The 25,705-nt window shown below is 40.4% G+C and overlaps 1 protein-coding gene across 1 annotated transcript; it reads left to right on the forward strand.

Annotated features, from left to right (window-relative positions):
* Window positions 1-11,807: 11,807 nt before the first annotated feature.
* On the forward strand, window positions 11,808-25,523 carry kpna6 (karyopherin alpha 6 (importin alpha 7)). The gene is made up of 14 exons (XM_056399146.1): window positions 11,808-11,920; window positions 14,441-14,574; window positions 14,691-14,783; window positions 14,970-15,069; window positions 15,183-15,277; window positions 15,647-15,778; window positions 15,896-15,984; window positions 16,084-16,183; window positions 17,006-17,169; window positions 17,262-17,340; window positions 17,481-17,606; window positions 18,114-18,241; window positions 18,800-18,984; window positions 20,369-25,523. Exons 1-14 carry the CDS (start codon window positions 11,917-11,919, stop codon window positions 20,554-20,556), a joined length of 1,617 nt encoding a protein of 538 aa, XP_056255121.1. The 5' UTR covers window positions 11,808-11,916; the 3' UTR covers window positions 20,557-25,523.
* The last annotated feature ends 182 nt before the right edge of the window (window positions 25,524-25,705 follow it).

Below are 25,705 nucleotides of genomic sequence, written 5' to 3' on the forward strand. Positions count from 1 at the left end.
GGCTGTCTGAATTCATTTTTACGAGACTGTCATTGGTTCATTACAGTTCTGCTGCTTACTTCACTTATGATATGTCTTGTATTATATATTAAAAAAAGGTTTGTGTTGGTCAGCAGACTACAAATTTATGATAGAAAGCCTACATTGCAATCTATGGGCGTGAGGTTTGAACGACATGGGAATTTTCCAGGCAGGAAGGGTCTAAGGAAAAGATACTGTTGGTTGTATCATGGGAAATGTAGGCGCCAATGTTTTTTGGAAGCATGATTCATACTAGTGAAATTTAGAAAACCACAGCCTGTAGCTTCGGGGGAGGGGTTCAACCGTGGCGATGGCGGCAGTCAGCTATAGCACCTCGGAGTATTCCAGAGCTTATAGTGGAAAAACCTCAGAAGCGTCCAATAGAAGTTTCTGATGCTCCAGATAAAAAAAAAAAAATAAAGCGTTCAACGTTGAGAACAAACACAGGTTACCATTGGTTATTTGTGTAATTACTCTCGCTGCCAGAAGGGGGAGACAAAGGTTCAGCACTGCAGGTTTAAACAAACAAAAAGTACAATCCTAGTTTAGAATGAAAGTAATTTCTATTTGTTACTTTCATTTTTGCTGACAGTGAAACATGTAAACATGTCTTGGTTTCCCTGGAAAAGATGAAATACACTTTTATTTTAATCTCATCTCAGCAACACGTCATGAAAAATATACAACATGAACAACTTCTACTGAGAGAGTTGTTTTCAGTGTTTTGACAATGACAGGGAGACGGGGGAGTCCTTTCAAGGAAATGTTTTTGAAGTGAAGGATGCATATTTTAAATACATCTTTGTCATTATTTTCTAGCTGTTCTTATGGCTCTGTTACAAACATTGTGTCTTTGAAGTATTACTTTCTTATATCTATTATTTACAGTGCAGTTTTATCTTGACAAGTGATTTCTTTTTTTATCAAATCCTTTTAAACTGGAGATAAATCTGAAATAATTTCACTTATTTCCATTGCACTTCCAGAACTTTCTTTTGTGAAATTATTTTTTTGTCTCTGTCTTTTTTTCTTTCTTTTTTTTTTTTTTACATTATTTCTTGAAGTTCTTGGCACTTTTAGGAATAAATGAGGAAAAACCGGCTTTACTGATCATGTTAACATAGAAATGAGCTGCTTTTTCTGAGACAGATACAAAGCATTTTACCAGCCGCAACAGCCGTGTGTGTGTGTGTGTGTGTGTGTGTGTGTGTGTGTGTGTGTGTGTGTGGAGACAACTACTGTAGCAGGAACAACCACAGAGACGGTTTCGAGAACTATGGCAGGTGTTAACGTGTCTTTCTGTCTGTGGACAGATTTTGTCACCACAATAGCATCAGAAATGTGTATAATACAATAACAGAACTTTACAGGCGTGTAGTTGAGATCAAAATAAAGGCCGCTTCCAAAGATGGGTGTGGTCAGACCCATAAATACTTCGTCAACATGTTGCCGGCAGATGCAGCTGGTGTGATCCCATCTCTAGTTTCATTTCTCTTCGGTTAGGCCGTGGAAGAGGAGGCAAGTTGGTCTGGCTGAGTGTCCTAACAACAAACTGCTGCTGTTAGACAAATTAACTATAGTATCGTAGCCACGTGCAGATATTGCAGAGAATGTTTTGTAAAAACATTAACATTGCACGTAAAAGGTGGCATTGAACTGAGGTTTGTAGAATTGCTCAATATTGACCTCCTTGTCCTGTGATATAGTTCAAATACCCATAATTATCTTAAATAAGTGCAATAACACAAGAGTCACATATGGTTGCGAAACAGAAGGAGGTATTTTAGACAAGTCTGGTCCCAGGAAAGTCCAATTCGTTTCTCCAATAGTCAGTATTCAGTGACTCATGGTTGGAGCTGTTCTACAGATTGGATGATTATAAAACTCTCCTGGTTGAATCATCAGAACAGAAGACAAACAGTTGCATTAGAAAACGTCTGTTTCTTTGATGAAAAGTCTAAAATACAGTGTTTACAATGCTTATGTAAATAAAAACTCTGCGGCACAAGTTAAATCCCATGGTGCATTTTGACAAGAAACATTCAATCAAATCATTTATTGTACTTATGGACTGGGTCAGCTTTTGATTAATTCAGCAACTAAGGCGCCATGTTTTGACATGTAACAACAAAGCCCTTTGATTTAAGACTGCTCTGATTTGCATGTCCCAGTGGCTCCTTCTCCATAGCAACAGCAGCTGAGGCTCATGGGTATTTTGAACAATCCACTATGCGAACTGATGGACAAAACTGTCTCAGAAATGAAGTAGAAATAATCAAAACTTGTGGCCATAACATAAACCTATAGGGTTGTTACATCATCCGGGAGACTCTTTGTTTCTATGTTACATAACACTGAGGTTATTGATTACAAGAAAAAACTTGAAATGGGAACACAGAATGGAGAAAAAGCAGAACCAACAGCTGCTGTTTCATAAGAAAATGAGAAACATTTCCAAACATTGTCAGGAAAATACAAAGCCCTGGCTTTGTTTTCTATCCCCAGTTTGCAGTTTATCAATTATTTATCAAAACAGAGAAAGGAATTTGATGCCTGACGCTAAGAAATAATAGAAAATTTCAAAATTATAAAGCCTTACCAACCCAGTCTGCCATATCTAAATCCACATCTGTGTCTGCAGATAACCTAAGTGGTACATCAGTTGCCAGGTGGGCTGTGGTTAATCCCGGTGTCAGAGGTCTATCCTTTCCCATTTCTTTAGGCCTCGATAACAGACCCTCTCTGTAACAGTGAGATGCAATCTGTGTGGTCAAACCCAACTTCACTACTCACTGACTCCTTCATCTCAAAGGTCAAATCTGCATCGACTTTCTCAACTTCCAACCGAGTTCATTTTGCTAAAATTTGATGAAGCCACCTTGGAGAAACACCTCTTTTTTTTTGGTTTCAAGGGAAGTTTTTCCATTTGAATTAGTTTAGTATTGTTTGACCTTGCAGACAATGTGAGAGCACACACGTAGAAACACACACCATTTTGGTCTATGCCTTGCCATACCATATGGCTCTAAATGATCAAAGATCCTATATTTGACTTTGAGATTTCTCCAGAGGGAAGCGGCTCTGCATTGGGGAGGAATTCACATTAAAAAGTCTCCAGCTGAATCTAATTGCTCCCCAGCTCCCCTCATTTCTTTAAGATGGAGTTCCTGCCATGCTGTGTGTGGGAATGTGTGTGTATGCTTATGGAGGGGGCTGAGGAATATTTGCCCTATGGTAGGGTGGATATTACATCCCTTAATAAAAGGCTGATTCCACAAGCACACGTGGGCTGGGCAGAAGAAATAGAAAGAAGAAAATGCTCTTCACTTTTTGGATGACTTTGTCTGCTATCATCTGGAAGATAGACCTGCCTTATAAAATAATTAAATAAAAGCTGGCGACAACATCAGACATTGAACTGAAGTCTTTGATGGTGAAATGATTAATTAATTGATTATGGAACAAACCGGTGCAAAGATAAGACAGAGTTTCTAATAAAAAGAAATGCTGTTATTTCCCACCAAGGGGCAACTACAAGTTGATTTTCATCTTCAGAATCATAACAGCGACTGACAAGTTGAGATAATGAATTCAATAATCTTGCAAATGAAATAGCGCCGGCCCCCCGACTTATTGTAGACTTTGGACTGAGAGTGGTGATGTCTCACTTCGCATTGACATAACAATTATTCCAAACCAGGGCGCAAGAACGTCTGAGGCGAAATGTTTTCATCTGGGGGGATGAGTCATTTGGTTTTTAGAGGAACACAAAACCACTTCAGTATGCAGATAGCTGGTGTTACGGGAGTTTGATCAGTTTCTCAAATCAAATGGCTTGCATCTGTGTTTTTCTTTTCTTTCAAAAAAAAAAAAACCTGTATAGGTCTTTTTCAGAGAGCCGGCTAAGATGGAAATTACAGGAAATGTTGAAAGGAAGTTATATTTTAGGTACGAACCTTAGGGAGGGCGTATTTCTGCAAAGAGCCAGAATGAAATGATCAATGCATGTTTGATCATCTTACATTGGCGTGTGTGGTTATCGTTGTCTCTGCAAGTAGTAGGAGTAAGAACACAAAAACATCCGGCATAAAACAAAACAGATAAATATTCGTTACGACTCAGATACCGTGCTAACAATCATATGCACATCTTTTTAGTTTGATTTATCATATTGAGGTAAAGGTTGCTGTTCTAATCTGAGATTCACTGTCATCAGATCAAAATTTTAATTTGTCCAGTTCCTGCAAAACGAATGAAACTCAAATCAGCCTCAGATTTGCTTTGTGTTTAGCGACAATTAGCAAATATTAACAAAACAACCACAGTCTATATACAGATGGACCTATCCTCCGTGAGCGGTTTTAAAGCCAAGAGTGGGTTGCTCTGCAGTTGCCATCTTGGCAGTGCCTGACTCCCAGCTAATCCAAAAAATGGGCAAAGAGGTGGAGCGAGTGTGGAGCCGAGACTTTGGTGAATGATGGTTTGTGACAATCATATGCTCACCCACCTGTCACTCAAAGCAACCTTGCCCTCAATTATGTATAACTTTAAGCCTTAATAAAATGTAAACAGATGAGTTATGTAAAAATTCACCCCCTGCACATTTGTCATGAAGGAGGAAATTAGCTTTAGAGACCAAAACAGGTTTTTTTGTACCAGGCTGTAAACCGCTGGTGTAAGGTTAAGCATTTTAACATGGGAGTCTATGGGGATTGACTCGCTTTTGGAGCCAGCCTCAAGTGGTCATTAGAGGAACTGCAGTTTTTGGCACCTCACTGTTGGCTTCATTTTTCAGCCCCGGAGGTTGCTGCTTGAAAATTACACACTAAACTAATATGGTGAACATGGTAAACACAACTGGCTAACATCAGCATGTTAGAACCATCACTGTAAGTATGTTAGCATGCAGAGATTAGCATTTAGCTCACAGCACTGCTGTTGCTACGCACAGCCTCAGAAGGAGCTACGGTGTTTGCATTAGTAAAGGGGGGTGTTTAACAATTTACAATTTTCAAAATACGATTTTACAACCCTGTGAAGTTATCATGGGGGCTTATATTAATCATAATAAATACGACATAAACCACAGACAGAGAGTCACGTTATAAAGTAATCAACCTGGAATGTATGCGTGTTGCATTTGTGTGATTAGTAGCGCCTCGCCAGAGTCAGTCTGAACCCGCCTTAGTCTTGTTTCTTGTTTACTCTGGAAATGAAAGGCTGAGCTTGTAATACAATTATTAACCTTACAACAGCCAAACATGAATAAACATAAATCTTGCCCTTTGACTAATCTGCATTTCGCATGCATTGAGATTTTGAATCTATGAAAAGCCTGCTCACACATTTCGCGGACACTCCATGAGTATTAGCTAATTAGATTTTGATAAATGATTCGAAATATCTGAAATATGTTACAAGAATCTTGTGCTTGCTGTAATCAAAACCTATTGTCAAGAATGTAATGAGGCAGAACTGCAGGTAACAAATCACATAAAACTCACATAAACAGATGCGTGCACACACACACACACATAGACACACACACACACACACAAGCATGCTGCAGATAAAAGGAAAAAACACACCATTGAGGATCCTGTGTGTCGAGCCTGCCAAGTGCTCACCCATAATTAGGTGGTGATGTAGTGGCTTTTGTTCTCTCTGATTAATTATCAGCAGCTTTCAGAGTATATGGAAACAGCCAATTAACTTTATCCAGGTTTTCATTCAGTTACTCAGATGCTACATGCGAAAGGTCAGCAGAGGTTGGTGGGAGTCAAAAGTATGGAAAAAAGAAAGGCACTTTTCAGGCCTGCGAAAGGGCACAGAGGCAATTTGCTAATCCACTTAACACTGTGCTGTTTTTTTTTCCCATTTTCCACTCAATCTGTCTGTTACATCAATAATTGAGCGCTTGAAAAACAAGCAGAGGCAGCGCGGCGTCATGCACAGTACAGGGATACATCCAGTTAAGTGACGTGCTGTCAAAGAAAATTCAGCCCTTCTTTTTTGAAGTTAACTTAAAAGCCATTTGTCCGCCTCGAACTAAATCGTTTTCTGTGGCCATCAATTCCACACGTCCGGCACTTTTGAAAACAACAATTAATACTGTAGAGAAAAATCAAGAACACAGAGTGAAAAGACTTTTAATTTTATTCAGTTAATTTTGTGTCCTGTCAGAAACGATTACGCTGCAGAACCCTCTGATTGACTGGAGGAGAGACTCCTTGGTTTCAGCTGCAGAGTTAATTAGATAGATTTACTGGAGGAAGGTGATTGTGGCAGACCAAGATGATCAGACCGCTGTCAGGGTCAGTGGTGGTGTTATTTACGGAGAAATGTGTGTGTGTGCGTGCGCGGACGTCTATACGCGAGTGCGTGTGTGGCCGCGTAGTGCACCAGGCCCTTCATTACCTCCTCTCTCCAATCAGAGGGTGGATTTATGGCTGCCGTGGAGAGGCTGTGAAAGCCCTGTAGTGAGGTAGTTAGGTGCTCCAGCACATCCACAGCCGTACACATCACCTTTATGGTCACTCACTGTCTTATTCTAACATCGGAGCCGGACGTGGTGGGACTCAAAAAATGCTCGAGAACAAACATCAAACAGCTTTAATTAAAGAATCCCAGCCCGAGTTGAAGCTGAATAATTTGAGGACTATTTTAATATTTGTGTTAAATTTTCTGCAGATGAGGCATGACAAGAAGCTGAGTTGAGAGCGAGCTAGTATTTCAGGGATTATACACGGCAGCAGAGTCTCGTGTTAATCTGAAAGAGCTGCAACTGCGTTGTGAATGGAAAAGGAAAAGACAGGGTGGAACTTCCCTTGATAATCATGGCCTTTAAAGCACTGTTCTGCTCTGTGTGTGTTACTTATAGAGGGGCCAAAAATAAAGATACAAACACCCTCCATTACCAGTGACAATCCGTACCGCAGGTAAATAAAAGCACTTTCAGTTAATAGGCCTTATTGAGCCAGTTTGATTGGGCTGGAATTGGCTTGTAAGGTTTAGAGAGTGGGGAGGAAGTCGTCCCAAAGCCACGTGCTCATCAATTACAGTGTGTGTAAAATAATTGTGCCATATTGATCTCTTCGCTTCATCTACTCTGCTGGCATCCCTAAGTGTTTTCTGATGCAAGACCGCCCCCCCCCCCCCCCCCCCGTCTCCCCTCTCTCTCTCTCTCTCTCTCTGTGTCTATGTCTCTCTCGCTCACATGCTCTGGCATCAGACGGTTGCATTACATGCTGCGACCTCGGCCCGTGCTGTGACATTGTTGTGCCTTTTCACAGGATAATTTGTCTCAACTGATGAGTGCATCCGGCAACCATTCATATCACAAAGACTGAGCTGCACAGGAGGATGGGTCCCCAAAGAGAACTGGTTGGGGTCTGTAATAGTGGTGCACAAATCCAATGGGTTGGTATTGGTGCTGATACTGTTATGCGTGTCGGCTATCAGCTATGATTTGACCTGTTGACATAACAGTTTCTTTGGCAGTTTCATTACAAAATTCTGTGATCCTGCTGTGAGTTATATTTATTCAGTCACAGCAGGATGCAGACTCAATTTTAATGCTATAGCATCCTTGGCCCCATGTTACCTTACACAAAAACTACTCCAAAGGAGTTCTACACAGTGAGCTTTACAGATGTTAAGTCTAGGAAAAAGAAGAGGAACACAAGTTTCAAACTATGAAAGCGCAGGCATTATGTGACTAACTGTACTTACAAGATATCGCAGAGCTCTTACTGTGAAAATTACGAGCTGTGCAAGCCCAGCTGACATGGGGCGAGAGGCAGGTTACACCCTGGACAGATCGCCAGTCAATCACAGGGCTGACACATAGAGACAGGCAACCATTGACGTTCACATTCACACATATACGGGCAATTTAGAGTCTCCAATCTTTTCTCTGCAATTCCTGAACTAGTTAATGGGAGGACACCGGAGCCCCTGGAGAAAACCCACGCAGAAAACGAGAGGAACAGGCAGACACAAACCAAGAAACCTCTTGTTGTGAGGCAACAGTGCTACCCACTGCTACACCATGTCATTGTCTATCAATTAATGAAATGCTTTATAACAATTTCCATGACACTTGTCGTCCTCCATACAACCCTGAGTTGTGGTATTGGAAAAGTCAGATCGTTGCATCCCTAATGTATGTACCTGCTTTAGGTCCCTAGATTCATTAATAATTTTCCCAAGGGCACAGGAGTCATTTAGATAAAGAAGTAGTAGTCAGTTCAATCATTACGAATATCAATACCACACTGTAGAAACACTTTACCTTTAATTTTACTGAAGTAAGTTGCATTTTACTGTTGTAGTTGATGGTGCTAATTTCAGCTAATCTTAGGTAGATTATAACAAATTGATGAGGAAATGATTTTGTATATAAATTTGTGATCTGTAAAGTAACTAGTTTCTATAACTGTTCAAGCACAAAGTGCAATATATCTCCAATTTATAAAATGGGAACACTTGAGTAAACAACACTTGTAAATGTAATGAGTAAATTTACTTAATTTACATTCCACCTCTGCATTAAGACATGGTAATGTTATTGCACATATTTCATTAGGGGCAAATACAATGTGTTTTAAATTAAAAGGCACAAAGTTACATAGAGAAAAAGTAAGTACTTTACTTTTGAATGTGAGGAGAGAAAAAGGAGTAAGTAAGTAAGTAAAAGCATCCTGACCAGATCTTTGTCTCGCTTCAACCCTTAACTCAAGTGCAGCAAAGAGTTCAGTTTGTACAAAGTGTCGATCAAAGGGAAAAGGGAAAAGTGTTCACATGTTTTCCAAATGGCCACACTCAAAGTTTGGGGGCAAAAAGTCTTAGGCTTACACGTTTAGACAGTCTATCCTTAAAGGCTTCATACTGATGCACTGGGAACAAAAAGTGATGAAAGAAGTTGTGTGAACAAATGAAAAAATAGAGATTGTGTTGTCTCCCGCCTTTGCTTGTCAAATTGCAAATTTTGGAAATTGTCAGATGCAGCTGTCTCTGCAGATTACAATGTCAGACAGGTGTGTTTCATGCACTTTGATTGAAGCGCAGTAACCACTTCAGCAAACTGCCATATGTTATAGGAGAGGTCTGACTGGACTGCGGTTTAAGAAGGATCATCAGACCAGGACATCCCAGTTAGATGTAAAGTGCGATCCTACACAGCTCCGCTCCTCTCCAATGAAAAGTAGCTGCCATATTTGCTCAATGACAATGTCTTTTTTTTTTCTTTTCTTTTTTTTTTAGTCCCCTCCTTTCGTTCCACAGCTACACATTTGTCTCGCCGAGTCTTTTATCCTGCGAGGTAAAAATCATACATTAGTATTCAAATGGTTCCCACAAATCTCCCTCTCGCACACACCAGGAATGATCAAATGATCCACAAGAATATTCTAAAATCACCTACTCAGCGTCTTACATATCGGCCCCGCCACCTGGTAGATATCAGAAAGTGAGAGGGAGACAGAGAGAGACGGCGGGAGAGAGAGGGGGCCCCAGTCGTCAGATAAAAAAGTAAGGAATGGACAGTGCTGAATGGATTTTCAACACTATATTATGAAGACATATCTCCTCTTTTCCATTCACGCCCCACATGCACTGACACACTGCTCTCTCCACACACTATCCTCCCCATGGCGTTATCTCTCTCACCCTTTATTACTCTCACACAAAGCACTGAGCGCAGAGCCTTGCAGATGTTCTCTCTCCCACAGGCAGCCCAACCACATTCTCACATTTCAGCAGACTAGCCTTATTATCATATTGGGTGTAATTGAATTAAGGATCAGTTTAAACCCGGTATATTTGTGCAATCAAATAAGCGCAATCAAAACTAAAATGGTTTTGACGCTTCATAATTGAGTTTTTACTCTGCAAACATGCTCCTTGATGCTATTAGCCTCTTTACGTGGTGCGTGTTATTTTTATCTAAATGTGCAAAGGACTTTTTCTCTTGTTGTGCTGTGTACCTGCAGAGAGCTGAATCCTGCTTGATGTTTCATCATGAATAGCCTGCCATGGAGATGATGCAAAACAGGGCAGACATTTGCCTATGAAGCCTCTTTGCTGGATAAACTACAGTCTCCCTACAAATGAAAATGATCTAAAAAAAAAAAAAAAAAAAGCATTCAGCACACAGAGATGTGTAGATCTGTAGATGGAGTTCTCTTAACTGCTTCAAAATCTGGTCACAAAAACAGCCCCTGTAGACCAAGTACAATTCACAAATGCTGCATCTTGATTTCAGACACAACTAAAAACTCATCTTGATGAAATTGCACTTAATCAACATCTAGTTGTTTGCCCTCATCGTGCTGTAGCAGCTGTATTGTTAATTTGCTTGTAGGAAGTGCAGTGTGGTTTCTCAATATTGCTGACTCAGCCTGGATGGGCAATGGCCACTAATGAGGTCGACAGTAGGGGTCTTCCTGTTTGTTAATTTGAATCCTTTTCTCTCTTTAATTCACTGGAATTTGAATTTGGATGGGAAAAACAGGGCATTGATTGCAGGGTTCGTTATATCTAAATTCATAGCCGGTGGAGAGTGGGAGACTTACAGCAGAAGTGACCCTTCCCCGGTGAACATCAGTTTAAAACCCCTTCGGTTATACACCTTGCTTTGCTCTTATGATTCCATTACAGAGGCAGTCTTTACTGTATGGCATTGACTAATGGATAGCCTTTGCTGCTCTGCAAAGTATAGGCTGCCGGATGATGTGCTTCAGCAGGCTTAGAAATGAGAAAGGTATAAGAACTCACAAAGGAGGCCCTGTGAAATCAGACACGATGAGTCCCAGCTACAGCCCTTCGGACTGGATCTGAGAGCATTTGAATGCTGCCTCCGTAGCACAGATTGGCGCCACGTGTTTGTGTTATTTGATACCGGTGGAGAACTACTATCCAGCGAGCAGTGTCCTCTGATTTATCTCTGCACCAGCGCACCTGCTGAAGGCTGTGAATTCTCAGCCCTTGTGGCTCGGCTGAGTGAAGCTCAGTCCTGTAAGCCCGTGGCAACTCTGTGAGTGCATGAATCTATGAACAATATTTATTCTTGTCTGCTCAGAAATTGTAATCATGGGAAAGTATCTCAGCCATGCTACAGTTGACTTGACCTCCCACGCTCTCTCTAACAGGGGGAAAGAGCCAGTCTGACAGCAGCGAATGCCCCATTATTTCTATTTTATTTGTACAACATTGCCCCCTAAAGTTTTTTTCTGGTCTATCTCCCCAGGCCCCCGCGTAGGTCCATGTCAGAGGACAATGCTGCATCACAATATAGTGCAGTAATTTTCCACTACCGGCTCCCGGCAAATTGACCACAGATGCACCTCACCTGTATTACTCTGTCACATTCAATTTGAGAAAAACACTGGGGATCCTTGGCTGTTCACACACACGGCATCTCAAAACCCGAGGGAGCCATGCAGATCCAAGACGGAGAGGTGCCTGAACAATGCTGGAGGGTGTGCAGAATGCAGCGAAGGGTGAGAAACAATGACTTTGTAAGAACACTGTATTGTAATATCATGTGTCCTTTTGTACTCCCCTTACTGGTCTGGTATTTGAATGATGATTAAATTAGCTTTGCAATTTGAACAATGTTTCCAGCTGAGAATTAAACAAACACAGTCCTAATGTATATAGTTATTGTGTGGGGTATGTATTGCACCCATTAATGAAGGTGGGTAAACGTGAGTAAAATTATTTGTGAGGCTGGTGCGTCCTCTGGTGGCAGGAAGTCGCCATTATATTTTGACGTTTCCGTCTCCGGCAGACATATTGCTTACAGGAGCAGATTCTGGAAAGCCAGAAGAGGAAAAGGACCGAAAATTGATTTATATCATCGCGACTTGACACACTCACAACACGTAGGAAACAATGGGTAAGCCGTTCGACCACTCGAGAGTACAGATATACCTTGGGTTGTTAAAAGATTTAGCTGTGTCGTCGGGGGTAATGATTATGAAATCCTCATCCCCTCACTGTTGTTTAGCTAGTTAGCTAACTCATTAGCTAGGTAGCTCGTTGCTACGTAGTAGCGCAACACGAGTTGCTATTTTTGCCAGTTCACTCGGTGTATATCAAACTGTCACCGAACAGTATAATCTTAGGACAGTGTTGAATGTGTAATCATTTGTCATTAAAGATGTACTACCATTATTTAAACCCGAGAAAACAACCAGTACCATTTGTTAACCAACTTAGGAAACTTGGCTAATAGCTACGTTAGCACATCGATATGTCATCCTCTCGTAATTAGATAGGTGGGGAGAGACCCTTATAGCTTCGATATAAAGTTATAGCCAGTGATGTCAACATATTGGTTTGCTTCTCGGCAACCGCAACGATATAAATCGCCAGTCACTCTGGCTCCAGTCCTTTACAACGCAGGTGCTGATAGCGGTAACATTAGCAAAATGTTGTGGTGCCAATCTTACGCTAGTGCTGTTTAGTGGAGATTTCTAACGCAACGAAGCTGTTTATTGGAAAGAAACATTTAACAACTAAGACAGATATTTAATTCTTCACTTCAAATGACACAATTCAACAACTGTATTATTAGGCGATTTTGTGTGCGCGCAGCGGCTAGTGCTAATGTTAGCTTAGCTGTGTTAGCCGTGTCATTTAGCCTTATTCTCCAAATCTGTAAAATTACCATATAGCGTAAATATAATTATATTAAATTTGTTATTATTTTTGATTATTTTGACAGTAAAATGGAAACCATTAAGCTAGTGAAGTATATACCAAAGGAAATCATGAAACACTTTTGACAGCTTGCTAACATTAGTGAGCAATAATACTCGTATGTCTGACGGTACACTCATAAACCAGCGCGTACATGTGACATGAGGGTTGCCCGTGTTTTCCAGACTGTTCCCGCACAGGATTATACTCGTTTTTTCCCCCGACATTAGTTAGTGACGGCAACATTACTGGCGAGTAGCATTTCTAAAAAGACAAATTAAATGGGTCTTTAGTATGCAAGCTGTGAAAACACCATCCAGCTTCATTTGAATATGTCAAATTTAAGTTCTACATGCAGAAGTCAAGTTGGACCACACGTCTCTAGACATAATGTTTTATTACTGTAACAAGAGTCCTGTTCCTGCCTCCCTCAGGCTCCATGAGGTTTTAATATTGGATGTCCTTGAGTAGGGGCACTCTTGGTGCTGGAACTGTCACCAGAGCAGGCTGTTGTGCTTAACTTATTCAGACTTAAGTAAAGTTTCAGATGGCTCACCAAAATCACATATACACCGTCACATATAACTTCAGATTCATTTGTACAGGCACTGCTTTTGAGATTTCTGTCAACACTCTACAGCAGAAGGTTTCTAGTCTACAGCCATTGTAGTAGCCAGCAGATAAAACTTCAGTGTGGCTAGATACCAGTAGGCATAAGTGTTTTTTTTCCCCCTGATTGGACTCAACAAACTCTTAAACACCTCCCACCTTCTGCTCTCTTTCTTATAGAGACTCCTTGCTATAGGTAGGGTCTCCTGTGAAATGCCAGTGTAGACATGTGCTCTCAGCAGGGCTATTTCTGTGCCATCCAGCACAAATAACAAACAGTCAGTGCAGTTCACATACAGCAAATCTAATCTAGCTAACACAGTACAGAAACCAGAGCATCCAGCTGCAACACGTGTGCCGTCCCCGCCCTGTGGCTTTACCATCTGGACACATTACACACATGCATGAGCTTTTTATGAGGCTGGTTGTGCTGATGCCCTCAAGCCATAACATGACCTCAATTTGCGCCACTTGTTCCGATATTTAACCCCCGGGAACCCCCGCTATTACGATTGGGGGCTCTTTGGCACAGAAGGATGGCACCAGTCTGTGCTGGTGGCAGGTTTTTAAATGTTGTTCCCACCTCTTTCTCTCCCCAGTAGCCTCCGGGTGACTCAGGGACCTGCCCAGTGCCCTGTTCTGGTGGCATGACTGCACAAATGCTGAGAATGGGCAGTTTGTCCTGTGTGGGCACCAGTTTATGCTAACTCTGCGATTTAACTCTACTGAATAAATACGTTTGTTCTGCCCGCCAGCTGACTGGTTGATGAATAGCTTAGCTGTGTGTGTGTGTGTGTGTATGTTAGTGTGTGTGTGTGCGTGCGTCCGTGCATGTATGTGTGTATTTTTAGGCTGTGTTGTCTAGTTTCTATGAGGTTGTTTATACAAGGCCTTTTTATATATAGACCTGTGTACAGGCAGTTTCATCATTATGACCTATTATTAGAGATGTCAGTGGAAACAAACTTTGTTTCTTGGATGCTCACTTACTCTTCCTTAACACATGGTGTTCTCGTTAACTTCAATTTAGATGGCGCAAATTCTGCACAACTTTGTTTCCTCATTGTGTCTTAATCATGATGTTTACCTGTGTCTGGCCCATCAGAGCCGTCAGCCAGTCCGGCCAAGGATAACTACAGGATGAACCGCTACAAGAACAAGGCACTGAACCCAGAAGAGATGAGACGCAGGAGAGAGGAGGAGGGCATCCAACTCAGGAAACAGAAAAGAGAACAACAGGTATTTCACCAGACCTGTTCTTTAACTGTTTGAGATTACATCAGTATGTAGTTTATGTACTTGATAAGAGACAACTTGACTCTTTTTGGGCTCTGACAATTCTTTTGTAATCGTAGCTTTTCAAGAGGAGGAACGTGGACATTCTCAATGAAGAGGAAGCTATGTTTGAGAGCCCACTAGTGGACTCCTACCTTAGCTCTCCAGTAACAGTGAGTATCTATTGTCCTAATACCATTCTGAGTCTCTCACAACCTAGACAAAGAGAGGCCCATGCAGGACCCACCAGAGGTGTATTTTACATTGAATTTCAGTTTATTTATTGTTTTCTAGCCTCTTTAGAATTGCAGAGTCTGTGCTGAGTGGATCAAGTGTTTAGCGTGTGTGTGTTGTTGTAGGAAGGAGTCATTACCAGAGACATGGTTGAGATGCTTTTCTCAGAGGACCCGGAGCTTCAGCTCGCCACAACACAAAAGTTCAGAAAACTACTTTCCAAAGGTAAAGACTGTGCACTTACAGGGGATTTATATCACAGTGGTAACAGCCACTAATACACCGGACCAAAACCAAACCAAAATGCTCACATCCAGTTTTATATTTGTTAATTTCAGAGCCCAACCCACCTATTGATGAAGTTATAAACACACCTGGAGTAGTGGAGAGGTTTGTTGAGTTCCTGAAGAAGAGTGTCAACTGTACACTACAGGTCAGTTTGTAAAAACACTCACTCGCACAGTCAGAACATCTTCTGTGTTTGGGATGTGTTCATACCAAACTGAATAGATGTGAAGTGAGAAATTTTGGTAAACTTTGTGTCTCACTCACACTGATAAAACAGGAAGTGTCACCTTCTTTGCAGGGTGTTGCCCTTCTCAAACAAGGGCAGCACCCTTGTACCACCCAATATCAAATGTATGCCATTATGTTATACACAGCATCCTATGTTAGATTTTGCTGATGGAGGCCACCATATACATTATCTTCTGCACAAGGCACTCAGCTGTAAACTCTTATCTGTGGTTAAAAAAAAGGTTTTAAATGCTGCTTATTTTAATGACATTCTGTGCCATTGCAGTTTGAAGCTGCTTGGGCACTGACCAACATAGCATCAGGCACATCCATACAGACAAAGACGGTGATTGAGGCAGGAGCCGTGCCAATCTTCATAGAATTACTTAACTCGGATTTTGAGGATGTCCAAGAACAGGTAACGCACAGTGGGACTGGCATGATATTTTATATTATATTGTGCCTCATGTGTTTTGTCTTGCATTGTTCCATTCTCGTGTATCCACCATGTTTTTTTTTTGTTTTTTTTCTGCAGGCTGTGTGGGCCTTAGGTAATATTGCAGGGGATAGTGCAGTTTGCAGGGATTATGTGCTAAATTGCAACATCCTTCCACCACTATTAATGTGAGTTCTTTCTTTTCTTTTCCTGTTTAGAGACATTACTTATTCAAGCCTCGAGCTGTACAACCTATAATATATGCTTGCTGTTCTTTGTAATTTCAGGCTTCTGACCAAATCCACTAGATTGACCATGACTAGGAATGCAGTTTGGGCCCTGTCTAATCTCTGCAGAGGAAAAAATCCTCCACCTGCTTTTGAAAAGGTAGCACTTCGCCTGATGACACACCAAAAACATTGTGACAATTTATCATGACTTAACTACAACTGAAGTTTGATAGTTACCATTGTGAAACCATACAAGAAATGCATCTGCTTCTATATGTTATCAACTCTCAGCTGAGTCATTGTGACAATATTTACACTGGAGAGTGACTGTTGCAGACGGTGCAGTAAAAGTATTGGAACTCGAGAGGATTGCTTTTCTTCCTCCTAAATGAAAAAGTAACTCAAACGCATACACTCTGTTAAAATCGTCTATGTCAACTGGAAATTCAGCCGCCTTAAACCTCAGAGCCAGACGGCACTGCTATTTACCTCTGATATCACACAGCCAGTCAGGTTATTAAAACTGTATTTATCCATTCAGACCAACAGTAAGTACTGATTTATCCCAGGTCACAGCTGCAGTAAGAATAATCTTTTTTAAATAACTATACAGGCCCATATACTGCATTTTTAAATACCTCTACACTCTCATACCCAGCACTGTGAGTATCTGAAACAGTATTTACAAGGATTTTTTTTTTGTCTGAATTCCAGTTATATTAAACATAATGAGTAATAATTGATGCATGTGTGAATGTAATAATCATCTAAAACATCAGTATTATGTTGAAAAACCTGTTGCTCCCTGTTTATATTTTGGTGACCTTGACAAAATTAAATGTTATTGAGCCAAGCTGCTTTTCCCCTCCACTGCAAGTCTGCTGCGAAGCCTTGACTTGATTTTTCTGTGTGACTTGTTCGTGTTGTAGAGCGCATGTTGTTTCTGAAAATAAATAAGCATTATGTTTGTTCTGTCTAGGTGTCACCCTGTCTGCCAGTGCTGTCCAGACTTTTATTTAGCAGTGACCCAGACTTGCTGGCAGATGCTTGCTGGGCCCTTTCCTACCTCTCAGACGGCCCCAATGACAAGATCCAGGCTGTCATTGACTCTGGCGTCTGCAGGCGCCTTGTAGAACTACTCATGTAAGTCCCGCTATGCTCTCTGGTATCTTTGTCACAGTAAATATGGCCTGTACATTCTTAAAATTCTCTCTATTAACCCTCCCTTTGTGCAGGCACACTGACTATAAGGTGGCCTCCCCTGCCTTGAGAGCTGTAGGAAACATTGTCACTGGAGATGATATCCAAACACAGGTGAGGGTTTATTAAATTTAAGTTTCCTTCATGCCCGTCTGCCCACAACTTACTAAGACAAAAACTATTAAACATGTGAGAGAGCCAGTTTTATAAACTGCTTGTATGTTTTTTTTTACCCTCTGTGTTGCTGTGTATAGGTGGTGTTGAACTGCTCAGCCCTGCCCTGTCTGCTGCACCTGCTCAGCAGCGCTAAAGAATCGATTCGCAAAGAGGCTTGCTGGACCATCTCGAACATCACAGCAGGAAACAGAGCCCAGATACAGGTGACACATACCACAAAGCTTAGAAATGAAATGAGTACCACCGGCAGAAAACCCAAATTTACCCATGAGAAGTGAGTAAATTTGCTTGGGCTGGTTGGGATATCCTGATCACACTTCCCGATACTGGGGCCCAATCTGATATTTAGGGGAAAAAAAGCAAACAATTTTGTTGTAGATGAAACAAAAGCTTCTTTCTGGTCATTTTTTTGTATGCAACCCAATTGGTTAATTTATGTATGTGGTTATACATATGAAAAATAGACAGACTGGATTAAACATCATGGTTCCAGTTCAGTCAGTTTTGTTATTTTGCCATATACCGAACATTTATCTGTAAAGACGTAGATCATGTTTTATTTGATATTGGTGTTTGAGACACAGTACATAAAGGCTGATGGCTCCATCTATCATGGCCCCAACAGGTGCTCCCAAGGTTTGCCTCTGTGAAGCTCGATCACAATAAAGCAATATTTCATGATACACTTCATATCTTTTTCTCACCCACAGACGGTAATTGATGCCAACATCTTCCCAGTGCTGATCGACATTCTACAGAAAGCCGAGTTCAGGACCAGGAAAGAGGCGGCCTGGGCCATCACCAACGCCACCTCCGGAGGAACACCGGAGCAGATCAGGTCAGACTTGCACTAAATAAAATACTGTCCCATATTATCCCCTAGTATCCCCTCAGCAAATTACAAGATTGATTTGGACAAGATTGCCTCCAGTTTATTATGTCTTTCCTTTAGTAAATTAATCATGTCAGTACCACATCTGTTGGATCAATGTTTAATGCTAAAGCTTCTGTAACATCTGTTCCTAAATTGGCACATTTTGGCTGGTTGGAAATAATGAGTAAAAATATGAGGTGATGCTCTAATTGTTAAGAAATTAGCATATTAAATGAAGACTGACTTGAAATGAAGATCCCCGTGGAGAAATAAAGTGATTAAAGTAAGACAGTTTTATGCACAAGGAGTTGCCATGGTGCTGAAAATATAGGTGATAATAATTAGATGAATTAAAGAAAATATTTTTGATAAAAGTAAATAAACGTGTAGCATAATCAGGTCATTATGAAGAACACTATTTTAAATTGAGTTGTGACCTTGAAACATGAGAAATCTGAAAATCTGTTGTTACACACTTAGTCTTCAAACACCTGTGTTGTTTGTGTGTCTGTTCGCATATAGATATCTGGTGAACCTGGGCTGCATTAAGCCACTGTGTGATCTGCTGACGGTGATGGACTCGAAGATCGTTCAGGTCGCTCTCAACGGGCTGGAGAACATCCTGAGGCTCGGGGAGCAGGAGGCCAAGCAGGAGAACAACGGCACTGGAGTCAACCCTTACTGCAGCCTCATCGAGGAAGCCTATGGTACAGTACAGGAAACGCATGCAAACACACGCATACTGGAAATTCATATGATATGGCTCTGATAAACTGTACATACTACAAAGTTATTGGAAATGAAGCCGCTGATGACAGAATTGTGGCGTACACACACTATATTCAGTTGTTACAGACAGCACTAAGACTATCATATGATACTTTAAACCTGTATTGAAACCAAACACACACATGATAAAAACACAAGTCATTTATTCTCAAGAGGAATCCCATACAGAAACGGGGTTAAATTAAATTTTAGTCTCATTCTGGTGATGAAAGTGTGTATTAGTCATGTGATTTTTGTGAGGTCAACAAAAACCAAAGACATTTTAGTCTAGTTTTCATCTGGGGGATTTTAGTGGTGAATTGTGTTCTTAATACTATGAGGCAACAGCTGTCACCATCTTTATTGTGTACAGTTAGCATAGTTTCAGGTGTCGTTCTTGTCTATTGTGAGGTTAGAGCATTGTCTACTTGTTCAGTGTCCATGTGACTCCACTCTGAACTAATACAATGCACTGAATCTCCTCAGTGTATCCGGTTTTCATTTCCAAACTCTGGATGTTCGTTCTTGGTGACCTAGCATTAGCTTTAGCATTAGCAGTGACTCATTCAGGAGCTGGGTGGGCTACAGTACTGTTCACTGTCTGGGTTTAGCTTGAGAGGAGAAGCTAAGTGATATTTCAGTAGTAAAGATTTAGAGGAAGGTTGTAATGGTTGATTGCTGATGTTACTTCTGTACTTTCTTAAAACAAAAGATAGTGAGAGACTGAAGCTGACTGAAAACAACTTTAACCATATATATCCATGTCCACAGCAACTGATAATGATATGTAAGCTTACCTTTTTATAAATGCCAGTTACCAGTACTGTTGTTGTAATCATGAGCTAGAGATTACAGTGCAATGCCACCCATGCATATATTAAGCTGTTCATTTGTCCATTCATCCATCTTTCACATTATTTGTTTTTTATTTATTTTAGTCTAGTATTTTTTGTATTGATGAAGTTAACACTGCCTAGAGTACTGCATCACCACTGACAAATGTGTAGTAGTGGTATTTTTGTTTAAGCAATGTCATCTTTAGAATTACGTACTTATTGGACATTAACAGGTAACAGTAACAAGCCCAGATGTAACTTTAATTTTTTTTTAATCAGTGAATTTGAGCTTCAGCATGAGCACCAAGACAATGCTATATTGAGATGAGTAAACATCTTTTATCCCCTTTTTCATTGGTTGCACAGACCTAAGACAACAGTGATTGGTCTTGAGCTGATTATTTTTTGCTTCTAGAATAAAAGTCACATTTCTTTGGCAGATAACTTTGCAAACATACGTTGATTTTAACGTTATTTGATTTCCCAGGTTTGGACAAGATCGAGTTCCTTCAGAGCCACGACAACCAGGAGATCTACCAGAAGGCCTTTGACCTAATTGAGCACTACTTCGGAGTGGAGGACGAAGACACCAGTCTAGCCCCTCAGGTGGACCAGGCCAACCAGCAGTTCCTTTTCCCCCAGCAGGAGGCCCCCATGGAGGGCTTCCAGCTATAAATCAGCACCCCTCTCCTCTAAAATACACCACTTACCCCCACCATATCTCTCTATCTCATGGAGGGCCCATAGATATGAGTTGTACCTCCAAGCCCCCACCCCACCCTCTACCCCCCACCGCTACTATCACCACAAACACACACACAACTTTGCCCCTTGGAGGAAAACAAAAACTGTCCTGCTCTCCAGCCTAAAAGAAATGCGCCCTTCGCTTCATACTCCTCAAGCAGTGGGCCGACTTCTCACAGGGTAGACTCATGTGTTTCCTGATCAGTAAGGAAGCACAGCACAAACTCCATTATTACACTTAGAAGAGGAAGTGATCACCTCATAGCCCAAAGTGTGAGTCTGCCCTGGCTTAAAACGCACACACATCCATCTTCCTGCCATGTGACACTTCTTAGATTCTCTCATTGGCAGTAACGGTTGATATCTTTATATACACTCTTTTCTTCTCCCCCCCCCCCCCCCCCAATGGGACATTCCTATTTTCAGGACTACCCATGCATCCTCATGCAAAGTCTACAGACTGCTGGGGTGCATGAGGTGAAATATGCCCGGCTATTGATGTCAGTTTGACTTAGTGCAATTCAAAAAAAGAAAGGAAAAAAAAAAAAGAAAATACTTGTAACATTATCCCTTTTTAGTTATATGATAAGTTCTTTTTCCCCCAGTCCTTATTTATCTTCTTCTTATTAGTGCTGGGGACTTTTTTTCTTTTTACTTTTTTTTTTGTTGTTGTTGTTTTCTTTAATGGAAAGCACGTGGTTTGCTACCAACAAACTGTCTGATCATTAGGCTTAGGGCTGGTCTCTGCATATCTGCTCATGGGGAAAAGATTCCTATCTTTTATGGGGGAGTTCAGAGACACAAATGTCCAACAAAAGTCAAGGGCTGTCCACTGCCCTGAGTCTGATGCCCAAACTAAGAAGTGTGTTCCTTTTTCTTTTTTTTTAGGTTTTAGTTTTTGTCCCCACCCCCCCATCTATCAATATGTTTTTTTTTAAGTAGGACAAATTTCAGGGGGGGGGATTCCAGGTGGGAAGATGTGAAAAACTTAAGAAAACAGAATTATCTAACCATAGGAAGGGCTCTGGATGGGATACTGGAAATGGGATTGGGTTTTTTTTTTAGATGATGTGTTAAAAGATCTAAAAAGAAAAAAAAAATCCAGGTTTCGAGGGTGGTATAGTTAGAGATCCAATGTTCGTCGTGTGCTGTGTTATTAATAACAATACATTTGAATTATGAAGTGATTTAACTATTAAACAAGGCATAGCTGGGGTGTTGGGGGGGGGGAGGGGGCAACAGCAGCAAACCAAACTTATTTTTATATTTAAATAAATTGAAGGGATTGCAGATGTTTGAAGCAGAGTGACAGACGCGTCATGGAGATGGCATAAGACGATATGATTTTAGTTTTGACTTTCTGATTCCACTGAAGCCCAGTGGAAATGGGTTGCTGCTCGTTCATTAGGCCCCGTGGTCTTCCCCCCCCACCCAGTGGTATGTGGTAGGGTTTTTGCATGGTGTTATATTACCCTGCCTACAGTCACTGAGTATCCCTGGCCAAACACAGACAGTTGGCACAGAGAGATGGAGAACAGTGTGAACAAACACTGTGAGACATTGCTGTATATGCTGCTCGTCGTTCCTTGTTGGCGGCATTTGGAGTTAAAAAGCAGGAACTAGGCCATAACTAATTGATTTGGTGGTGTTAACAGTGATAGTGTAGTGACGGTGGTGGTGTTTTGTATAGCGGTAGAGTTGATATATAACCCTATGGCATTCTATATCACTATATTTATGAGGAATGGGAATGACAACTGATAATGATTTTGCATGGGTCCATTGTGATATGTACAGGTATTGATGTAAATAGCCTATCCTCTGCCTGGCTAGGAAAGTCTGTGCCGCTTCTTCGTCCCCTCATGGGTGTAACAACAACCAGAGTTTGGCTAGGGATATATCCGAGAAAAGTGACAAGCCTAACTGCAACAAAAAATTCAAGTATAAATATATATTTGAATTTTGATGTATTAGCATTATATATATATATATATTTGCGCACACTTCATGTACACTTGCATACAACACCAGCAGACACTGTACACACACCTCACACAGATGAGTGGCTAGTAGCAAGTAAAATAGTTTCCATATTCATTTTATTTTGAAGTTTAACTTTAAAAATGTGAAAAAAGCCATTTTGGCTGTTTGTTTTTTTTTTTTTTTTTGTTTTGTTTCAGAGCACTTAGTATATTTTCCTTATTTTTAAAAACATTGGCTCCTTTTTTAATTTAGGTTGGTGTCAGTTTTAATTGAGACAATGAAAAGAAGGGTTCCTTGAATTTGTTGCACACGTAGATCTTATGGAAACTTTTTTGCTGTTTCTAGCCACATGACTTATGATGGATTGAATTAGTCCTGTAAACCCTGACCTCAGATCAGCGCTGCCTCCGACAGAAGCTGATTTTGGATCAGAGTTCAGGCTTTGTGGATGGAGCAGTGGTCGTGTGTTGTTTGACTGACAGGCACTGTGTGAGGAAGAGGTTGATTGACTCTATGACTATGTAACCCATCAGAGTCTGGGAGCCCCTGTTCTGTGGATCACAGCAGCAGCCCTAACATTTAATTATGGAGCTGTGCGTGAAATTATGGTTCTGTTAACCGAAATAGAAATGCTGCAGTCTGTTGAATATTGCGTAAAATTGAGAACATAACTTTTATCTTTTTGGATGCAAAGACTTATCTTCTCCATTTGGTTTGTTCCAGTATTGCATTTTTGCATTTGCCTTCAATTTCCTATGTCAATGCAAAATATCATAGTGTAAGATGCCACTATTACACACAACGGTTCAAGCATTCATTGACAGACGACTATATGTTAGAGAGGCTGTCTGTTTTGGCTTCATGAGTTCAAATGTTGTCCACAGAACATGTGTGCTCCCAGTAGACATAAGAGGTCAAATCATGTATAATTGAGCATCAAGAACTTATCTCTAAATGACAGATGTGTAGAGCAGCATTTATAACTGAAGTCTTCGATTTCACGGCCGATTCTGTGCTTGGCCTACAAATAATGCCAGAATTGCAATGTTTCAAAAAAAAAAAAAAAAAAATCAGTGCATCAACCAGGAAAAATATTATATATATTATATTTCTGAAAAATGAAAATGCACTCCTATTCACAAAAGTGCCAACCCGACCAACAAAGACTGGAGGTTCTTATGTATCTGTCTTTGACTTAGCGATTTTTTTTTTTTCCTTTATATCTTTTATTTACTTGAATGTGCACACATTTTGTGCAAAACATTGCTGCTCTATTTTCCTTATCTTTAAAGTTACATTATTAGCCATTATTTCTTTGGAAAAGTGGCATTCTTTACTGTGGGCACCTAAATAAGGAATTAAGGAAGTGTAATTGTCTGGGGCGGGAAAGGACTCGATTTACTGCATAAAACTGGTCTCTCCAGCGACTTGTTGTCCGTTGGTGTGATGGTCCCCACTCTTACAGTCTTCTAATGGTTTTCACTGTGCATAGCTAAGCTGCAAATGTTTTTGGAATTAATTAATGAATTGATTTCATGTGGTGGATACAGTGGAGTATAATATTTAGCATTTCCTTGAGGTCACGGCCTGCAGCCAGTCCCTCTTTGTTCAAAAAGAAACTCTGCGCTGACAAAAAATATTGTAGTACTTAAATGTGGCACATGATGCAAATTGTGGAAACTGAAGCGACTATCATAGCGGACAATTGCAGGTACTAACCTTATTGTCATACTTAGTTTACCAAAGTTTTGTCATCCTGAAGGCTGGTTTAAATTATTTTCTTGATGTTTTGTTTTCAATAGTTGATGTAATTGGCTTGTGTTGACCCAGTCAGTATGACTGAGAGATTGCTTCAGGCCATTTAAAACTTGCTTCTTTTCATTAGAAGCTGCATGAGCTCAGTCCCTCTTATCTCAGTTTTCTTTTCTCTTGAGTTTATGTACTGTTTAGGGAGGTAGATTTGCAAAATAATCCAGAAGACTGCAATAAATACTGTCCAAAAATCAGGCACCCTGGAAGCAAAGATCCACCTACAAACTGCTCTCAAAGGTGACACTCCTTCCACTGGGTGGAGCTAAAAGAGGCAACTACTTGACACTTTTCTAAGATAAAAAATCTGGGATTCAGAAATTGTGCAGTGATTTACATTAAAAAGTATTATAAGTTAAACTATATGTATGTTCTGATACATTCACAGGGATTCAGATGCAATTCTAATCACTTCTGAGAAGTGGAGAAAAAGTCTCATTAGAACATGTCACAGGAAAAAAATAAAATAGGAGGTGAGGATAAAAGCCTTTTCTGCTTTTCTTGATCTTTTTCTTGATCAGGATATTCTGGGCTATATTTTTGGATAATTGTGTTTAGAGTAAAAGTTTGTCTTAGTCAGGCTGCATGATCAGGAACCTTGTTGTCTGGGGGATTGAAGAGACATCACTAAATATATCAAATCTGACTTGTCTTCCGTCCTAGAAGCTGTTAATGTCTATATCAAAATCTAAAGCCATGCTTGGCTTGGTCAAGTAATGTTGTCTACGCTACAAATGTTTACAATGCTACATGTTTGTAAAGTACTTTTCATATGCCATCACTGACCAGTCCTGACATATTCTCGACTCTGGTCCTCTCATTTCTTTTACATGTATTTATTTTCTCTTTTCCTGTTGATGATTTTTCATTTGCTCAAAATTACCCATCTTAAACTGTGACTTGACTTGACTTAACCGACGGTATGAATGAGTGACGAGAAACTAATACACTTCAGCTGAACATGACACACAAACATGAACATGAAAAAAAGAAATACATACAGGAAACGGCAACAATATTAAAAATGTAAAGAAAATATATTGAATTTAAGATTGTTCAGTGGAAATACTGTACAAAACAAATAAAGTTATGTTGCAACTCTTTAATGCTCATGTTTCTTATATTTCTGATTTTTGTTTGTGTATATACTGCATTTAGCCTACAAGCCAATCAGTGTCTTTACCTCAGGGAGAAATCATCCTCACTCAGTGGAGATGGATATATATATATATAAATGTTAATTTGGCTTTAAAAAAAGTAAATGTGAAATAAATAAACCTAATGTGAA

This window comes from Seriola aureovittata, chromosome 16, assembly GCF_021018895.1.
Source record: "Seriola aureovittata isolate HTS-2021-v1 ecotype China chromosome 16, ASM2101889v1, whole genome shotgun sequence".
NCBI classification, from domain to species: domain Eukaryota; kingdom Metazoa; phylum Chordata; class Actinopteri; order Carangiformes; family Carangidae; genus Seriola; species Seriola aureovittata.

What these genes read in the sequence shown, in the direction of transcription:
- kpna6 (XM_056399146.1), top strand. An exon ending in AACAGAAAAGAGAACAACAG is followed by an intron (nt 14,575 to 14,690) that starts GTATTTCACCAG and finishes TTGTAATCGTAG; the next exon opens with CTTTTCAAGAGGAGGAACGT. An exon ending in CAGAAAACTACTTTCCAAAG is followed by an intron (nt 15,070 to 15,182) that starts GTAAAGACTGTG and finishes TGTTAATTTCAG; the next exon opens with AGCCCAACCCACCTATTGAT.